This window comes from Cibotium barometz, chromosome 17 (assembly GCF_041138505.1).
Source record: "Cibotium barometz isolate CiBa-2024 chromosome 17, ASM4113850v1, whole genome shotgun sequence".
In the NCBI taxonomy this organism is placed as follows: Eukaryota; Viridiplantae; Streptophyta; class Polypodiopsida; order Cyatheales; family Cibotiaceae; genus Cibotium; species Cibotium barometz.
Genome location: NC_141062.1, coordinates 35,152,073 through 35,166,357, shown reverse-complemented (window position 1 = coordinate 35,166,357; position 14,285 = coordinate 35,152,073). Strand labels below are relative to the sequence as shown.

The window sequence follows — 14,285 nt, the reverse complement described above, 5'->3', positions numbered from 1 at the left end:
CTTCCCCAAACCTCGAAGCTAGTCTTGCGTGCGTGTAGCACACGGTAGATACACACTGTGCACATGACATGGAGGGCAGCACTCTTGGACTCTTGTACGAGTTCATGGACCGGATTGGAGAGGCATCTTAACCGATGCACTCTCTTGACAGATGAGAGGTACTGAACTTCCAACTAGTTGCCTTCTTGTTGTAACTTGTAAGTTGTATCGCACTATGATCTATCGTAGCCTGTAGGAGTGAGCTAATAGCTTTGATCATTCATGGCTAATTTTCAGGGTTAAGGACATTCGACGGGTTTGGAATGACCGGTGGGATTGGTTCCATAGACCAATCCACGCAGTTGCCCACATATTGCACCCTCTCTGGCGTAATGAGGCCCAGTATATTAATGAAGAGTTGGAAGATGGATGGCAAGATTACATTGAGAAATAGACAGGAGGAGACGTGGAGCTCATGAGACGCTTGGAGGATGAGCGGCTAGTGTATCGGAATGCCAGCCACGCATTTGGTAGATAGATTGCATGCATGCGAGAGAGACAGCTTCAACCAGTCTCATGGTGGGAGAAGTATGGGATCAGTAGCCCTCACTTGGTGAGTACAACTCTAAAAGACAAGTCTGTTATTTACATAATACATTGATCAATGATGATTATACTTAGACTTTAGTACCCTGGGGCCTGTACTTACAAAGTTTCTGTACTTTAATGGCAAAAACACCTCGCCATTCGAGTCCTCTCATAGGATTGCAGTTCGGGTCCTGCTGAGAGGAACTGGAGCACATGGGCCCTCTTCCACACAAAGAAGAGGACTAGGTTGTCTATTGCTCAGTTGGAGCGGTTGGTGTATTGCCATTGCAATCTCCGCCTAATTGAGCAGTCGGGCAATCCGATAGAGCCTCGTCAGGTCAATGTCGATAAAATCGACATTGAGAAGATGAAAGATGTCCCAAAGATTCCTCACGAGGAGCGCGACATATGCTATGTTGTATGAGGAGTTGATGGCACTTGCTCATGGCACACGAGCATCTACAGTAGCATTATCAGGAGGTGCTAGTACTAGCGCAACAGCTGAGACGAGTGCGGCAGTTGAGCCAGCATCCTCCTCTTACGAGGGTGACATTGAGTCTACCGAGGAGAGTACTGATCAGGACATCGAGGATGTGGAGGATTGAGTGCCCAGTTGGCAGTGTCCACACTCCATATTGAGGACTCTAGTCTTTGGGGCTATCAAGCTCCTCTAGTTTACTATTTGTCATCATTCATGCATGATTGTATCTTTCAGGCTTCAGTATGCTTTACTTTGTGTATTTCAGACTTCAATTTACTTTTTTTGTATCAGCTCAGGATTCAAACTTTTTGTGATCACTTTGAGTGCCATTATTGAGTAGTTGCCATTATCGATGATGAAATTCAGATCTTGATTCTTGATGTTGCCAATTTATTTATGCCAATTGGTCAGTGACTTAGTTGGGTGCCCACTGTAATTGGGTCACCTAGATTGTTTAGTTTTAGCTTGTAAACATGTTTTAATGTGTAAATGATGCATGTTTAATATTGTTTTGCAGGGAAGGCAACATATTTTTAACATATTATAAACATGTATATAAATTTTGAGGCCTGTACCCCCCCTTTTTGTATGAAACGTTTTTGAAACTTTTGGAAAATGAATGAAACGTTTATGAAACACGTTTCATGAAACGCCTGGCAACTATGCCTGGGCATTGGGAACCTATTCTTCACTGCATAGTTGCATTCCATACTCGTACTCATCTGTTCGGTACTTTCAATACGTACCGCATTGGTACCATGCTTTTCGAACCCTTAAAAATAAAAGTTTAAAGTGACTAGTCACTAATAACTACTAGTGAATACATGGTATGTAGGTTGACGTTGAGAAGCTCGATCGTTGCAAACAGCAGCATGCTGAGGAGAGTGCAACTAGTACATGATGAGCATGAGAAGATATATAGACAGGTTCACAGAGGGCTCGAGGGCATTGATAGACGAGTCACTCGAGCTCAATCTTGGTCTCTCACGACCACTTCTCTCACTTTTTCAGCTCAGTAGAGTCGTCCTTCCACTTCTAAAGGCACCAGGGTGTATACTCGTAGTACACATTTGAGAGGGAGAGGAGTGATTGGTAGAGGAGATCCAGAGCACCAGATGCCGACTCTTTCAGAGGACAGACCTGGATCCTCCACCATTGTTGAGGAGATACCGGTTCACCACTCACTCATCATCATTCAAGCTTGAAGATGAGGAGGATGAGTAGTCTATCGAGCTCAACTAGGGTAGATATGGATGACACGTTGGGATGGGTGAGATTATGCTTGATATGCTGGCAGTATTTACAGGCTGAATGACAACCACCTTGGTTTTTAGAGTTATAGCATAGTTAAGGTGTGACTCATATAGTTGGGTTCTTACTATGGACCTTGTATGTTTTAGTAGTAGAGTACTTTCCCTTATAGCATGTACTCTTTCTTTATGTTATGGTTGTAGAGAAGTGAAGAAGCTAGTGGAAAATTCAGCCATCCATCTCTCTCATGTGCTTGTTTACTTTTGTGTGTGTGTGAAAAGTTTGCTTACAAGGAGCTCATGCTCACCATCTCCCCCGCATTCTTCTCAACCACGACCCTCCATCTCGAGAGGAACAGATCCATGAGATTCTTGTCGATATGACATACATGCTTCCATCACAAAGGCTTGACATTCCCTCCACCAGTAGATCGGTTCTAGTTGAGGCGGGTATCGTCATTAGCTGATCACGGAATCTCTCGCTCTAGAGGATCGTTTGCTGATTACATGTACATACACTAGTGTTAGATGTTTTCTTTTTACCTTTTCTTTTACTTTTTCATGGCTCAATATATCCATGGTACCATTGTATCGCTTCTGGTCTCATAGACCTTTGGGGTCTTTGGCAAACATTAATATTATTTTCTTTCTTTTCTTTCTTTCTCCCTCTCTCGCTCTTCCTTGCATGTTAATCAGTGTTTTAGCATGTTCTCACTGCTAACAAGTACGATCAGATTCCGTGCATGTAACATTCAGCTGGTTCCTGTCATTGTTTCTTCATTGATAAAAGGTGGTTAAAAGGATACTCTGTTAGTGCACCAATGTTGTAAGATTTGGTGTACTGGGAGTGGGAAAGAGGGACATGGCTAGGAGGCTCAAGGTGCATGTGAGGTACGTAGGGAGATGGGGTAGTGCTACCAGCAAACTGCTAGCTAATGTCCATTAGGTATTGTTGTGGATCTGTGCAGCTGGATTGCTGATGTTCATGGGCAGGGTTGTACAAAGTGAGCCTTTGCTATTTCAAGATGTCAAGATTTTGGGTAATCATATTAGTTTCTAATGGTTATTTGATAGTGTGTAAAATGCCTGAATTGGGCTTGTTTGTTATCATTGATTCATGTGAAGCAAAGATTGGACAGTGCATGGCTCTAGGAAAGGTGGTTGTGGGCATGTAATGCCTAGAGAGTGTGTTGCAAGGTGGTATTGCTGCGTGTTGCTTTTCCAAGTTTAAAGTTTGAATTGTTTAGATGGACTGTGCACTAGGCTTTTCAATCCAAAGTGGTTTTCATGCCTTAATGGATTCTATCTGATAGCATCTCTTCTTTTTACAGGTAGTGAACAAAATGAAAAGTGGTGGAAAATCCGGTCGAGAGAGTTGGCTATCTGAATTACCTCAAAAAGGATTGGGTGTTGAAGTTCTTGATAGGTTGAAGTACGAGAAGTCAAAAGATGCAGTGTGGCAAGGGAGAAGTTCTGGGGCAGTGTAGGTACTAATATCATTGTATTTTTTTTTGTTACTCCATTGTGATGTAGGTAAACAGAAACAGTTTCAGGACGTGATATCAGATGTCCCGAGCTATATTTTTGAAGCAGGCTTAGTGTAACTTTGACAAGCGTACAAAAATAAGATGGAGAAAAATACTGTTTTACTAACGTTGCTGTTACAATTGATGGTTGTAAGCTCCACAGCTGTGTGCTTGGGTGAAGGGAGCTTCGATGTCTTATTTGGAGCTGGACGAGTATGCTAGAAGAAAAGTAGGGTGCAATAGACAATGAATGTATATGATTGGTGTGTGGACAGGCTAGACCGTGACTCTCTAAATAGCCTCTGTAGACCATGGTCAGACTTTGGAGATCTCCGTGATCACAGTTTGATAAGTATCGAATGGGTCTGTATAAACCATTCCTTGTACACTAGCTCAGCTTTGGGCCCATGCAGATACGTTTGGGTGCTTGTTTTGGCCTCAGAATGCAAGGAAAAGGTGTCTGGCATTAGTTGGGGATCTAGGGGGTAGCCCCCAGTGGATGTTAAGAAGCAGTCTAATGATTGAAAAAGGTACAATTTTTGAATAAGGATGCCAAGGGGGTTAAGCCCAAGGCATTGATTGAAGTGATTAAAGGTGTAACATCCCAAAGGGTGTAAAGCCACTGGGGACTTACTCAAACCACGGGTGACGATTGAAGAAGCTTCTGGAAGATTTACATGAAGAGGCAAAAGATATGCGAGCACTCATGCTATGCTAAGATTGATGCATGGCTGGGAGGTGAAAGGAAGAAAGTTCCTCTGCATTTATGGATTACTACGTGTTGGATTTATTTCTTTAGACTATAGTGCACACGTGCATTTGGGTCTTTGGATTACTGTGTGTTTACAAGCTAATGGACTTATTTCCTTAGACTATAGTGCACACCTGCATTTGGATCTTTGAAGGTTATACTTATTTGTGGTGTGTTAATGTTTACTATTTAGGTACATTGGCGGGAATGAAACTGAAGGGCATTTCAACACATTAAATGCTGCTTATGCAATGTGAGTGCAATTTCAAACTGTCTGCTTAGGTTTGGTCTGAGACAGTTATTTCCAGCCATGGAGGCAAAGATAGACAACCCATCACGTGGAACGACTCCATCCGTGATGGGCATGGGTGCCCCCCCTTGGGAGCCAGTGATTATATGATAAGTGGTGGGATAGAGGCTCAGTCTCCTCCATTGGGGAATTGATGGCCTTTGAAGCCTGCCAGACGTAGAGAGGGATAGACTTACTGTAGGTTTTCATGAGGATCCGGTTTCCTGGCTAGAAGTGCTCTTTTATAGATGCTGTAAGCATGGATGAAATGCAAATGGGCGTTTCACTAACCTTTTGATTCTCTCTACTCGCATTTTCTTGAAGGTTTGCACACACCAATCCATTGCATCCGGACCTTTTCCCAAGCATATCAAAATTTGAAGCAGAGGTAGTCGCAATTACGGCTTCCTTGCTAGGTGCCAAGGAGGAGCCTGCAGGAAATCTAGTATGCGGAAACATGACCTCGGGCGGTACAGAGAGCATTTTGATGGCGGTCAAGTCTACCCGAGATTACATGAGATCAACCAAGGGTATCACAAACCCTGAGATGTGAGCAAACATTGAAGACCATTAAGTCTGTGTGGTCTCTAAAATCCAGCCTAGCTTTTAGTTGGCTCAAAGGCACCATCTCATGTATGGCAGGATTATACCTGAATCTGCACATTCAGCATATGATAAAGCAGCCCAATATTTCAAGATTAAGCTGTGGCGGGCAGCTGTGAATAGAGAGTTCCAAGCAGATGTGAAAAGCATCAGACGGCTGGTGAACCGAAACACGATCCTGGTAAGGTGTAAAGAGTGTAGACTAGTTTCTTTAATAATCCACTGCTTTGGTGATCTGAGTTACGGGAATGATTTATGCAGATTGTCGGCTCTGCTCCGGGTTTTCCCCATGGAATTATAGATCCAATTGAAGTAAATCTCCATGGTTCTTTCTATACCATCTAAACAAGCTTTTTTTCTTTAGGATTTTGCTGGTACTTAGAATTTTAGTATTTGTTCGGTGTGATGAACTGATATTGACACGGGCTCTTTGTTGATGCAGGAATTGGGTGCCTTAGCTCAGAAGAGGGGCATTTGTTTTCATGTTGATCTCTGCCTGGGTGGTTTTGTGCTACCGTTTGCACGCAAACTGGGGTATGGCTTTCAGGACTTTGAAACGGTTGTTACTTCTGCATGCATATTCCTAGTCATACTCAAATTCAAGTTTTTCTGGGCTATGAACGTGTTGGCACACATGCACATGTGCCCACACGCACAACCACACCAAGTTGCGCATGCACATGCACCCACCCACGACACACACACACACACACACACACACACACACAATGCATGCGCCTGCCCACAGAGGCATCCAAGCACGCGCACGCGCACGTACATGCATGCATGCACATGCACATGGACACACACACACATACACACTAGCTTACACTTATCGTCGTGCGTGTGCTCACACACCTGCCCTTCCACACATGCATGCCCACTCACACACACACCCCCCTTACTGCCCACAAACTTGCACTCATGTGCGCGCGCACGCACGCGCAATCATGCACACACCCACTCACACACCTGTCGGAATACGCAGCGGATATGAGAAACAACTGAGAGCCACACGCAGCAAGACTCCACGATGAAGATGAGCAAACACAAGAGAACCACCAGCCTCAAAACGCAGGACTAAGTGTGGAAGAACAAACGCAGAGGAGAGAGAGTGAGAAGCTGTATGAACTCTGCTCTATATACAAGATCCGGTACAATGTGGGAGGTGGGGGCAAGGGTGGTATTTATACCACCCTACAGCACCAGTCGGCCAGCTCTAAATCAGCCGACAGGCTGCCAGGGTGTCCACAACTGCCAAATAGCCAGTCGGCCTGCACAACAGCAGTCGGCCAGGACACATATAGCAATCGGCCACCGTAGATAGAGTCAGCCAGTGCGGACAGCCCTCCACGACCCAAAAAAATGGGAAACATACATGGAAAAATAAGGGAAAATGGAGAAACACCTAATGGGCGGTAGAGACTTTGTGAAGAGGTCCGCCGCATTGTACCCCGTCAAACAAAACTCTAGCAAGATGTCGTCAGCAAAAATCTTCTCACGAACAAAGAAGATATCTCCTTCCCAGCCTGAAGAACCTCCTGCTGAAGAGCCAGTAGGGATCTTCACGTACTTCTCGGCCATCTCAAGCAAGTCTGCCATCTCGGGGGGGTTACTTTGGTCTTGTGAAGGGAGGGTGGGTGGGAAAAAAAATGAAAAAGATGCTTGAACCATTATGCAAGGTGGCTGTCCAACGGTGATGGCTGCCTTCTACCCAATCTCCAAGTCCCGAACAGCCCAAGAGATCTCCAATCAGCACCAAAAAACCAGCAGTCTCGCAAGCTCTTCAAATCTCCCGCAAGCTCCAATGTCTTCAAGAAACAGTCCCGCAAGCCCTCCAAAGTCTCCAACCTTCAAGCCACCTAGGGCTCTTATACCATGTCGGATTACGCAGTGGATATGAGACAAACAATTGAGAGCACACACAGCAAGACTCCACGATGAAGATGAGCAAACGCAAGAGAACCACCAGCCTGAAAACGTAGGACTAAGCGTGGAAGAACAAACGCAGAAGAGAGAGTGTGAGAAGCTGTATGAACTCTGCTCTATATACAAGATCCGGTACAATGTGGGAGGTGGGGGCAAGGGTGGTATTTATACCACCCTACGGCACCAGTCGGCCAGCTCTAAATCAGCCGACAGGCTGCCAGGGTGTCCACGATTGGCAAATAGCCAATCGGCCTGCACAACAATAGTCGGCCACCATAGATAGAGTCGGCTAGTGCAGACAGCCCTCAACGACCCAGAAAAATGGTACAGACAGGAGATGACTGCTAACAACACCTTCCTGCACGCATATACACATACACACACGCGCACGCGCGAGCGCATGTACCCCAGACGCTTGACACACACTTAAAACTATTATAGATAGTTCAAGAACATGTATGGACTGTTTTTGTAGAAGGGATGGCTGAAAATCTCCTCCTGTAGAGATGCGCATAGTTGACTTGAAGATAGAGAGATTTGTGTTATTCCCATGCTCAAAGGTGGCCATTGGGCCACCTCGCCAATGGCCACACCTCTCCATAACTGAGAGGTGCCCATACAAATGCCCTCACAGGTGCTTGGGTACCCACACCGGATGCCCTTTTGTAAGACGTGTGTGAAGCTGTATTCTGACCTTGCTACATACAGTTTTTGCAGGTAGTAAAACATTTCACATGAAAAACAGTTCCAGGCATGTAGATATGCCATGCAATAAAATGCATTGGACAATCTCCCTTTCATTTAGCTTGTACTTGTCCACTTGGTTTTTGAGCCTCATTGGACACTGGCTAGATCCAGGGTGTTAGGACCAAATGGTGACATCCCCTCCGGCTTCTAAACAATCCTCAATTGAAAGAGGTTCAACCAAGAGAACTCTTACCATATGCACCCTGTGTTTGATTTACAAACATAGAGGGATGGACTTAGGTCAGCTCTACCACATGCACTTAGTGTTTGATTACAAACACTAAAGAGAGATGGGATCGAGAAGATCTACCACACAGGAGAGGTGGACTCAAATAAAACTTGTACCACGTACACTCCATGCTGGAGGAGAGGGGGACTCAAGTGATACTCTACCACATGCACTACATATTGGAGGAGAGGTGGTTGTGATACTACCACATGCACTCCATATCGGAGGAGAGGTGGACTCACGTGATACTCTACCGCATGCAGTTTGTATTTGTCTCCAAACATAGAAGAAAGGTGGATTTCAGTAAAGCTCTTGTTATGCCCTTGTCTCTCTGTAGTAAGATATGAGCTTGCTAATCCACTTGCACTCATGATTTCCAATGTGTAAGACATACTTCATATGTGACAAAGCAAGCCATTGGGTTCTTCTTCTTGAAGATCCAATAGATATTCCTACTTTAGTCTCATCATGAGATACATAACCTCTAAACATAGGGCATAAAGTGACCATAGCTTGTGTCACGACCCTGTGTTTTTCTTTGGATAGTATATAGGTGTGCACAGGGACATGGTGGACAGTGTGAATGGCATCAGTTTGGAGTCAAAAAGGAAACCCATGTGTGGACAACCCCAAGTGTGAAGGGGACAAAGAGAATTTAATTTAAAAGGTTTTATAACCTTTGGTGGCCCAAAAGCTAATTTGGGAGGCTACTCCACTTTTGGGAGACACGCCTCTCTCTCTCTCTCTCTCTTGCTTTTTGGGAGAAAACAAGGGGCTGGCGGGCTGTGCTTCAGGGCTGCGCTTTAGGCCTACTGTGGCTCTTCGGAAGGATGCAGGTGGGCTATGCTACTGAGGCTACAGGCACAGCTGAAAAGGCAGTTTACGCATGACTTGCTGGATTCTGGCTTTTGAAAAAAAAATCAGCTAGAGAAGGGGTCTGCGCTGCTGATCATATGTTGCTTTTTGGAAGGGGATACAGGCGGGCTGTGCTGCAGAGTGCAGAGGCACAGCCTCATACTTCTTTATGCATGTTTCTTGGGATATAAAAGTTGGCTGCTGTGTTGCGCTTCAAGGCAGAGACACATGCCTTCTTTTCTCTCTCGCTCTTTGGCTCTTGGAGGACTGGTTGGTTGCTGTGTGGCTGAATATACAGGCGCCTACATGATCTTCTTCTTCTCTCTCCTTTTGGCAAGAAGCTGATTGTCAGCTGAACTGTTGTTCATACAAACAGTGCTGGACATAGAAGCGTGGACTGTAGGAGGGAGTACAAGGCTGGGCAGCAAATTCAACTATGTGTTTGGGTTTCCTGCTGCAAGTACAGGTCACTTGAATGTGTTCCTTGTCATGGGAGTGATGCAAGCTCGTATGGCTGCATGCTCATGGAGCAGATTGTTTTCTTCTTGCTGGAAAGGAACAGAGGGCCCTATAGTTATAGGCATCTCTATGTTTCCAGATGTTTCATGAGGGAACAGGTAACTTATGTCGTTGTTGGCACTGTTGTTGAATGGTGCTATGAATGGTTCTGTATGGAAACAGGACAAAGGTTTCAAAGGGAAATAGGCCTAAGGGTTTCACGTGGAAAGAGGTCGTAGGTTTCTCGAGGAAACATGTTCATGGTTCTCCAGGAGATAGGTCACATGCAGGCAGAAGGTACAAGAATGAACACATGTTTGGTACAGCCTTGCTATTGATTGGACAGGGGACAGGGAATCCATGATAGAGATGGATAGTATCCTTGGAAGGTAGAGAGGGTTGGTACAGGTGTGTCGACTGTATGGTATGTTGTGCTGTGATGCGAGTTCTCTTTTGGGAGACAGTTTGGGAGTTTGTGTTGTGATGCAGAAGCACTCGATGTGTTAGGGGGTGGGTGAGAGACTATGGATGGTTGTGGCAGCCCTGATCATGGGAGAAAGCTTCTGTATGCAGACTCAATGTGTGAGTCTTTTGATGTGAACAATGGTTGGACTTGTTTGTGGATGCTGAGTGGATATGAAGCCATGATGCAGAGTCTTTGCAGGCTTCAGGAGTTCTACTGTGACGGCTGAGTTTCTAGCCTTATTTTAATCAAAGCTCTCGTATAATCAATTAAAGAAATACCGCAAGGGACGCCACTGCGTTTTGGGGCCAATTGGTGTTCGTGTACTGTTTGCAGGAGCACTCTAGCTCCCCCTGTTTGTTTTCCTTTTCTTGGTCCTCAAAGGTGTTGAAGTGTTTTGTGTGCAAGTGTTTGTTTCACACCGCCCTTTGGTTTTGTCTGGACCGAGGCCGGTTTACAGCTTGCTTCAAAGCATCTCTCAAATCTTGGAGACATTGGCTGAATATATCTTATGCATTAGTGACGATCCCCTGTATCAAAAACATTACAAACACTTTGTAATTACTTGCATAACTTTAAGTCAGATCAAAGTGATTAATCCCTATGGATTAAGCTCATAATGTATCAAACATATGAGATATAAGACACACATATATATTTATAATGTATACTAGCATAAGTGTACTTTTAGGTGAAAGTCTGCATATAAGCATTCCAAATAACCATGCTTTATGTCCAGATGACTATGCATATGCATTGAGGATATTCACAAACCCATGGCAGCAACCATCCTTATTTAGGTACTCATAGACCCATGGCAACAACAACCATATAGATTTTTTTCTCTGAATCATTTATGCATTCAAACTGTGTCCCAAGTTGTCTCTACTTCATAACTATGCATTAGTAGGAGTGCTCACAGCTTGGTTATCTTCTTGTGTATCTCTGGACATTGAGAAAGCACGTGGTCTTTTCTAGCATCTCTTCTGGCAGATGTAAGAATCCTTCTTCTCTTTGGAAAGTCTAGGGATGTCTCTTACCTCTTACGCTTTGCAGCTCCAGTTTCTTTCTGTTCATTTTCAGCTGCTGGGACATTCTTAGCATCCTTGATGTCCCTTTTAGTTGGCTGTCCACCTTTTTGCAAAAATGGACCAACTTTTTTCTTCCCTTTCTCCAAGCTGTTATCAATCTTGGATTGCACCCATTAACATTGATTAGTTCGGCGGGGGAAAGCTGAGTTTATGAGTTGCTATAAAGTTTGATTCGGATAAATTTCAAGCCCATGTTGGAAGATGGGTTGAAGGTCCAACTCAAACTTTCTGTTCTTTTCCTCTTCATCAATTCTCATGAAGGGAATCACCTCTGAAAATGCCTTCCAAAACTTCGATACTTATGAAGTGATTGATTCTCCCTCTGTATTGAGTCCACAAGTGAGGACGGCTCGTAGACTACAGCCATGGCTATGGCGTTGAGCAGTCGACAAGGATAGAGAGAGAAAGAGAGTGAAAGCTAGTGAGCAAGTGAAAGCACACGACTCACATGATGTGGTAGTTGCTTGATTAATTCCATGAAGTACAAGTATCTTTTGTAAGTACAAAGGTTGTTTGAGTGACATCACTACTTGATCAACTACTCACAAATATCTAGACATTATTTAAAACCCCCGGTTCACACACTCACATAGCTTCTCACTATAAGAGTGGATTATTCACACACAAACTCACAAGTAAGATCTTGATTCCCAACAATCCCCCCCTCAAGGGAGTATCTCATACCGTATCAAGGATAAATCTAGGCACATGGTTTCTCATGCCAGTTTTCCGGGTCAAGGATAAATCACATGACTCTAGTATCACAGGCCAGTTATGGGATCTGATGGGTAGAGTACACGTAGGATCAGGTCACAAGCTCACAAAACAAAACACAACACAACACACAACTCAACTGTATACAAACAGACACACATTAGGACTTTAGAAAGCCCATTCATCATTACAATAATTTGCTTTCTCTGTGGAAAGCTCTTTCTCCTTAGTGATGTTTGCATCTTCTTTCTCGTGGTAGCAATATTTCTCACTGTGGTTATTTTTACCACAACGTCTGCATGACTTTTTCAAATAATAGTCCTTCTCAGCATGGTTGTTTCTTCCACAAAGAAACACCATATTGCTTTATTGTTCTTCTTGATGAAAAAGGAACGGTCTCCCCCACTCCCTTGTTCTTGAGCTTCTTCTCTTCTTCTTTGAAGAAGTTGACTATAGATTTTTGAGTGTGGTGATGAGGTATCCGTAGGAGTCTTCAGGGATTGACTTGATGAGTACAGCTGTGGCTTCATCTTCCTCCACATTTTCTGTGAGTGTTGCAAGCTGGTTCATTAGGAACTTCATCTTTTTATTTACATGAGCGTCAAAGCTCTCATGTGACTGTATCAGTGTCCATAGAACTCAATCTATAGGGGAACCTTGGAGTCCCCCCCGCCCCGCGGCCCCCCCGAGCTCCCAAGAGCTTGTCTAACATCACATAAGCTTCCTTTGAAGTTAGGAGATCTGCTACATGATGTATGAAGCTGTCCGGACAACCCTAGGACTATCAAACCAAAGGCTTTCTGATCTCTGAGCTTCCAGACTTTAGTGTTGCATCTTTCCCTACTTTAGGCATCTTTTCTTCCCCCTCAAAGTAAGACCAGATCTGCCTTCACACATCAAGCTGAATTTTAGCTTGGTCTCCCAGGTGTGAAAGTTGTCCCCATCAAGCTTTTCAATGAACAAATGTGAACCCATAATGATGGAGATAAGGGGTCTTAGCTCTTATTGATGAGCCAGTGTCTAACCTTACAAAGATGGTGCTAAATGCCCCAGTCCCCAAAAAATAAAGTTTCAGCTTATGAAACCCTAAAAAATTTGGGTTTTTGACTAAGGGGCTTTTTTAATTTAAATCTTTAGCAGGGTAGAGCATGATCCTAATGTCACAGATGTACTTTCAATTTTTGAAAAAATCTGCCCAAAACCCTAATTTTATCTTATTTTTGAAAAATGCAAAAACCCTAAAATTGACCTTTGATTTGCTTATGGTGCTGCTGTTTCTCTGTTGTTGAGGTCACTACTTTATTGCACATTGCCGCCTGCTTGCTGGAGCTGTCCCAAATCTAAAGCATCACTTGTGTGTGCAGGCAGTAACGTCAGCGATGGTAGGAGCAGCAACACAAGTGCGGCTCTGATACCAAATGTTGGTACAATCCACAGGCTAGGGAGGTTCATAGACTACAGCCATGACTGGTGTGTTGAAGCAGTCGACATGGATAGATAGAGAAAGAGAGTGAAAACTATAGAGGGAGTGAAAGTACACAACCCAAATGATGCGATAGTTGCTTGATTAAATCCTTGGAGTACAAGTACCTTTTATACGTACAAAAGGCTGCCTCGGTGACATCACTGCTTAGGTCTACTCACAAATATCTAGATATTATTCAAAACCCCCCTAAGAGGTGGTTCACACACTCACATAGTTTCTCACTCTTAAGAGTGGATTCACACACAAACTCAGAGGTAAGGCATTGATTCCAAACATGTATGATACAACCAATCCCCATTTTTGCATATGTTTTTGGCAAAATTGGGTGGCAAAAACTGGGCATAAAACTTGTCTTTAAATTCAGCCCATGTGGTGATGGTGTTGCCGGAAGGCTTCTTGTTCAACCACCAATGTGTAGCAATTCCTTCCATCTACACTTCCACATGTGAGTTTTGATCTTTTTGAAAACTGTCATGTGCATAGTATGTATCTACCATGTGCTACACGCACACAAGACTAGCTTCGAGGCTTGGGGAAGCTTGGAGCTAGGCAGGTTGATTGGCGAGCTGGGCTAGGGATAGACTAACGGGCAGGCACCCAAGTATGGACGAGCGGGCATCCAAGTGTGGATGCTTGATGACCGGCCAAGAGCCTATAAAAGGGTGGCCAAGGTTAGTCAATAGTTCATAGAGTCTCACGTGTCTTTGTGAGAGCTCTATGGTCAGGAGCTTGGATCTAGTGCAAACGTGCACCTGCTTTATGCAGCCAAGGCCGGCAGCAGGCTCGAGGCCCGCGAGGGTAGCTTC

General features: G+C 44.3%; 1 protein-coding gene across 2 annotated transcripts in view; it reads left to right on the top strand.

Moving 5' to 3' along the window:
* The window catches only part of DPL1 (dihydrosphingosine phosphate lyase), a 49,319-nt gene that overhangs the window by 20,012 nt on the left and 15,022 nt on the right, over positions 1–14,285 (top strand). The window contains exons 1-7 of one of the 2 annotated variants that reach the window (XM_086811452.1): positions 3,293–3,338; positions 3,630–3,781; positions 4,769–4,828; positions 5,189–5,413; positions 5,507–5,648; positions 5,729–5,779; positions 5,910–6,001. In XM_086811452.1, coding sequence (XP_086667578.1) covers positions 3,324–3,338; positions 3,630–3,781; positions 4,769–4,828; positions 5,189–5,413; positions 5,507–5,648; positions 5,729–5,779; positions 5,910–6,001 — 737 coding nt within the window. In that variant the 5' untranslated portion in view covers positions 3,293–3,323. Of the gene's footprint in view, positions 1–3,292; positions 3,339–3,629; positions 3,782–4,768; positions 4,829–5,188; positions 5,414–5,506; positions 5,649–5,728; positions 5,780–5,909; positions 6,002–14,285 lie in introns of those variants that run through there. The other variant, XM_086811451.1, reaches the window with a different exon arrangement.